General features: G+C 61.3%; 1 protein-coding gene across 2 annotated transcripts in view; it reads left to right on the forward strand.

Annotated features, from left to right (window-relative positions):
- Window positions 1-1,388, forward strand: part of AP1M1 (adaptor related protein complex 1 subunit mu 1) — a 28,150-nt gene extending 26,762 nt beyond the window's left edge. For both annotated transcript variants that reach the window (XM_079114989.1, XM_079114990.1), the window contains 3 exons: window positions 318-443; window positions 799-874; window positions 978-1,388. In XM_079114989.1, the coding sequence (XP_078971115.1) occupies window positions 318-443; window positions 799-874; window positions 978-1,000 (225 nt within the window). In that variant the 3' untranslated portion in view covers window positions 1,001-1,388. The remainder of the gene's footprint in view (window positions 1-317; window positions 444-798; window positions 875-977) is intronic.
- The last annotated feature ends 4,612 nt before the right edge of the window (window positions 1,389-6,000 follow it).

Consider the following 6,000-nt stretch of genomic DNA (forward strand, 5'->3'; position numbering starts at 1 on the left):
ACAGGGGGCCTGTCCCCGCCCTGGCCTGTGCTCCGCACCCCGCACTGCCCCAGGCCATGTCGTCCTGTTCACGGTGACAGCTGTCTCCTCTTCCTGGACCTTCAGAGCTACTTTGCTCCTAAGAACTCGTTGTGTTTCCTCCGAGTGGCCTCTGGCTGCCCACCTGGTGTGTGTGGGCGCAGCTGGCAGCATGGAGGACGGGTCTGTAAGGGACCCTGGGGCGCTAGGTGACCAGAGAGCAGACCGCAGGGTCCTGGGGCCGCACAGCTGTGGGCGTCTGAGCCGGCCTTGGCTGACGGCCCTGCGTCTGCTCCCAGGGCGGCAAGGAGTACCTGATGCGGGCCCACTTCGGCCTGCCCAGCGTGGAGGCCGAGGACAAGGAGGGCAAGCCCCCCATCAGCGTCAAGTTCGAGATCCCCTACTTCACTACCTCAGGCATCCAGGTACACGGGCCACTGGGAGTCAGCACGTGCTCAGAGGGCCACATGCGGGGGCCTCAGCACGACCAGCTGAGAAGGGGTGCTGGACAGTGGGCCGTGGGCACAGGACGGCTCTGCTCCCCCAGGGCCCAGCCCTGGCGGGAAGAGACCTGAGCCCCCTGCAGCGCGAGGCATCGCAGGGCCTGCGTCCACACAGAAGGGTCGAGAACCCGAGGCCGGGCTGCCCCTCCAGCAGCCGGGTGCGTCCCCCAGCACTGGTGCTCAGAGGCGGTCCCCCTTCAGCCTCCCTGCCAGCGGGAGGAGGGCTGGGGCCACGAGGTGGGCCGCATGTGCTCAGGGCTCTGGTTCCTGTGCCCAGGTGCGCTACCTGAAGATCATCGAGAAGAGCGGCTACCAGGCCCTGCCCTGGGTGCGCTACATCACCCAGAACGGAGGTGAGCCAGCCTGCCTGGCGGGGGAGGGGGCGCCGAGGGTCCCGGCAGCCAGGACGGGCCCGGGCACCAAGCCAAGAGTGGACACTTCCCTCTTGTCTCCTAGATTACCAGCTCCGGACCCAGTGAGGGGCCAGCACAGCCAACTCCCCGGCCCCGCCCGGCCTCGGGCTCCTGGAGGAAGCACCGGGACGTTCCTGCCAAGCCCACCAGATGGAGGAGGGCCGCTCCCTAGACCCTGGCCACCTGCTGGCCTCTGCCCAGGGCCCCCTCCCTCTGCAGGCCACCTGCTCTGCCCTGGACACTCATCTCAGAAGACCTTTTCCCAAAGAGACTCTTCCTGCTGAGGCCTGTCTCCTTGCCCCTGAGGTCCGGGGAAGGACGAGGGACTGTCCCCCTAGAGGGGCAGCAACGGCCTCCTGTGCTGTTCGGCGCCCGTGCCAGCCTTGCCTGGCCAGCAGGGACATCGTTTTGTTGCCATTTTGTTGAATGACATTGTTCACAGCTGTTCCCAGAACTCGTCTCTGTGCTCCTTGCTGTGTCCTGCCCGCCCGTCCACCTGTCCAGCCATGCGGGGCAGCACTCGGGGACAGCGCCCTCGCCTGCTTGCCACCCGCTGGGCAGTGGCCAGCTGCCCTCAGGCTGCTCCTCGGAGCCCCTGCCTGGACTCGGCCTCCCAGGTGTCGCCCTCCAGGGTCTCCCAGGCCGCACGGCGCTTCCCTCAGCCAGATCAGTGTTCCCCAGGGGAGGGGCGGCCACCCGCTCCGGCTGCATTAAACTCCCCTTCTCTCCGATGCGGCAGGGTGGGGCTCCTCCCCGGACAGCTCGGGCAGACGTGGGGCTGGCACTGTCACCACTTCTGTGTGGCCCCATGAGATGCTGCCGTTCCCAGCCCCACCCCCACCCCCAGCTGAGAAACAGGAACAGGCTGTGGGGACAGCACGGCCACTTCCTGCACCGGGGCTGCCCCTCTGGGGCCCCCAGGGCCACACACGGGCACATTCTTTTCCTCTCACCTGAAGAAGATGCATTCAGCTCTCAATGACCAGCCAGCTGTCCCAGCCCCTGTGTGACAGGCCTCGTACCAGCAGCTCAGCATCCCACAGCCTCTAGACATGGTCACGGCCCACCCAGGCGTTCACCCAGCACGCGCTGGTGCTTGCAGCCTGGTCTGTAGGTGGAAGAATGAGCCCTTGGCAGTGTCCCTTCCAGTGCTGGTGTCCCTGCCCGTCCTGCCCCCTGACTGTCCACCGCCAGCCCCTAATCTCCCGGGTCTCCAGCAGGCACGTGACTCCACACAGCCCTATGGAATCTCGCCCTCCACCCAGGAGCCTTCCGCTGGGCCCAGACCCAGGCAGGGGGCCACAGTGGCCACCCAAGCCACCCAGGGCCTCACTGCAGAAGACCCTGGCTCTCGCCCCGTTTGCCAGCCTCACTGCCACCCTGGGGGCCAACAGCAGCTTGAGCTCTTGCCAGCCCCGCCCTCCAGAGCCCAGAGGCCCAGGGAATGGTGGTGGGCAGGGCAGGGCGGGGCTCAGTCCCCTGACCTGAGAGCACCCCCTGCAGACACCAGACAGTTGTGACAGGGTCGGGCTGAGCCCTGGCCTAGCGGTGAGGCCCTGACTCCCAACCCCTGCACTGCGCAGCAAAGAGAAAAAGCCAGTCGAAAGGCAGAACCTCGGAGCCTCAGAGATGAGGGAGAAGAGGAGACCAGACCCCAGCAAGGAGCCCCACGGTCGGGCAGAGAGCCACTGCCCAGTGCAGCAGCCACCGGGAAGGAAGAGAGCGAACCAGCCACAGGAAGAGGAAGAGTTTCAAACCGGCAAGGGAAGAACAATCTAGAACTCCATGATGCTAGAACCACATAACAGCGTGTTGCCAATGGCAGACCCTTGGCGAGCTGAGAGTCTGCTGCAGGCCACTGGGAATAGCAGCCGTGGGATGGGGGCGTGCCTCCCGTGACGCCACGGGACGTGTGGCACTGGTGACCTTTGGTGAGCAGGCTTGGGGCTGTTGGGGAGGAGGGAGGATCATTCTGAGTCCGAAGAGGCCGCATCGCCTGCAGCACTGGGCAGGTGGGTCAGGAAACAGACCAGTGGGGAGCGGAGAGGGGAAGGCTGCAGCAAAGGTCGGAGGAAGGCAGGCTGCCCAGGGTTCCACAGCAGGTGGTGCCGAGGGCACCAGAGGCTGGGACCGCGGGCTCATCCCACACCACCAGAGGACGCCCCTGCCCCCACAATCATAGGCACACAGTAAGGTGGCAGAAATAAATGATCAGGACGCTAATCCCAACAGATGCAGACCCAAACCTGCCAGTTTAATGCTCAGACCGCTCAGATTCAGGATCCAGCTGTATCATCTGTAAGATACACACCTAAAGCACGTAACTGTTAAGTGTAACGATGTTTGAAGATACCCGAAGGAATGGCTTTACTTATATAAACTAGAGAGAATAAACTTCAAAGGGGAAAAAAGCCGATATCCTAGACCCCCCAGAAAGTTCCACAAAGCCCTAGGAGTGGATTATTTATTGTGCAGTCGTGAGGATTTGACCCAGGGATACTATCGCTGCGCTACCCCTTAGCCTTTTTTTATATTTTATTTTGATACAGGTTCTCACTAAATTGCTGAGGCTGGCCTTGAACATTTTTTCTCTTTGGTACCAGGGATGGAACCCAGGAGTGCTTAACCACTGAGCCACATCCCCAGCCCTTTTTATATTTTATTTAGAGGCAGGGCCTTGCTGAGTTGCTTAGGGCCTCGCTAAGTTGCTGAGGCTGACTGAACCCATGATCCTCCTGCCTCACCCTCCCGAGCCGCTGGGATTACGGACGTGCGCTGCCACCTGCCCTGCTTCCCAGGAATTATTAGGATCCACGTTCCCTAAGGGAGTCGCAACAGAAATGACTTAGAATCCAACAATGAAAAACATCGAAGTATTTCCCTACATAAGAGAGTTTTAAAGCACACTTATAAATTACCAGGTGTTGAAGAAGACAGTATAATGGAAATTAGAAAATATCACTGCTAGGGTTTGTGTGCCCTCCAGAGTCCAGGTGTCAGAACTTAACGGCCAGGGCTGGGCTGTGGCTCCGTGGCAGAGCACTCGGCTGGCACGTGTGGGGCTCTGGGGTTGATTCTCAGCACAAAATAAGTAAAAATGATCACATATAAATAAAAATAAAGGTCCAGCAGCGACTAAAGAAAATATTAAAAAATAAAGAATGGCCTAATGGCCCACGTGATGGCCTCAGGGAGTCAGGCCTGGCAACTGGCACACGCCTGTCACCCAGCTCCTTGAGCGGCCCAGGAAGGCGGGTCGCAGTCCCCATCCAACCTGGCGACTTAAAGCGGGTGGGGATGTGGCTGGGGCCCTGGGCTCCATCCCGGCACTGGGAGGGGAGAGGAGGACGGGCCCTCCCGCCAGCGGAGCCGGCAGGCAGGGCCTGGGCGACCCCAGATGCCAGCACCCGGGACCGTGCAGTGTCCGTTCTCCCTCAGTGGCCAGCCCGGCCCGGGGCGCTGTCTTGTCCCTGGTGCCGGCTACGAGGGCGCTGGGAGCCGCGCGCTTCCGTGTGTCGCACGCGGTGACAGCCTTGCACAGGAGGCCAAGGGCAGAACGTCCTGAGACAGACTTCGGAGGCGCAGGGCGGCGTTCCAGGGGAAGCCGGCGGAGAGTCGGCCCCCGGCCCCAGAGCCCTGCGGGCGGACAGGGCCCCCACGGAAGGAAGGGGCGCGGCGAGTGGACCCGGCAGCCACGCCGCCGGCCGCCGCGGAACCAGACGCCCGAGTCCGCAGGAGAAGGGGCCGGTGGTCCGGCCCGGCGGCCGGCAGGAGGCCTTCCGGTCACTCTGGCACCACCGAGGCCAACACCCGACCAGAACGCGGGAGGAGTCGTCTGGGGTCGCGGCGTGCGAGTCGCCGTCCACCGAGGCTGACGGCCGCTCGGCGCCCACATCGCGGCCGAAGGGCCGGCGGAGGGCAGCGGCCCCGGGCGGGGCGGGAAGCACCGAGGCGGGGGGCGAGGAGCGGCCCGGGCACCCCCGCGACCACCTCTCCAGCCACACCGCCTGCCCGCGGCGCCGCCGCCCGTCACAGGAGGTGGACAGCCGCGCAGGCCACCGCCCTCGTGATCCGATGGCGCCGCCGCGGAGCCTGGGGACACCTCGCACCCAGCCCCCGCCGTGAGGAAGCACCGCCTGGGCCTCCGCGTAGTAGGTGCTCGGCTCGGGGTCCCAACTGTCCCCCAGGGCCCTTGCCGAGCCTGCGCGCCGCTGGGTCGCTGGGGCTGACCGTAGAGAGAACGTGGGACCCAGGCCCGCCCTCCCGCGCGCTCCTCCCCTCCGCCGCCATGTGCTCCCACCCTGGCGAACTGCGCTGCTGCAGGCCCAGAGCAGCGCCCGAGCAACCGAGGACGGAGGCCAGGGGCCAAAATGAACTTTTCCTCTTTATGAATTTTATTTTCTCAGGTCTTTTGTTACAGGGATGGAAAGCTGATGGCCACTCTAAGTATGCATCTGTGCGACTGAGCTCAGGGACGCTGTGCCACTGAGCTACAGTCCCAGGCTGATTATTTTATTTTGAGACAGGGACATGCTAATTGTCCAGGCTGGCCTCAAACTTGTGACCCTCCTGCCTCAGCCTCCCCAGCAGCTGGGATTACAGGAGTGTGCCACCCACCCAGCATTTAAAGTTGTAAGGGTGTCACTAAAATAACAAAAGCAGAACTGTGACTTCCAGATAAATGTTCAGAAGACAACAATGCCTGTTTTTTTAAGAGTCACAATCTAAAAGGGCAGAAATGACATAAAAAGATTAATAAAGATTAAAACCAAAGAAGTAAGTGTTCATCTCAAGAAATTAGAAGAAAGACAGCAATAAAATAAACCTAAAAGCACAAAAAGAAGGAAATAATAGCCAATATGAAGGGAACCGAAAACTAATGTTCAGTAAGAATCAACAAAAACTTAAGTTGGTTCTTTAAAAAAAATGATGAAACTGAAAAGCTTCTGGGAAACTGCTCAAAATGAATGTAGCTGTGATCTCAGCTACTCAGGAGGCTGAGGCAGGAGGATTGCAAGTTTGAGGCCAGCCTCAACAACTTAGCAAGACCCTGTCTTAAAAAGGGA

Source organism: Sciurus vulgaris (genome assembly GCF_902686455.1).
Source record: "Sciurus vulgaris genome assembly, chromosome: 16".
Taxonomy (NCBI): domain Eukaryota; kingdom Metazoa; phylum Chordata; class Mammalia; order Rodentia; family Sciuridae; genus Sciurus; species Sciurus vulgaris.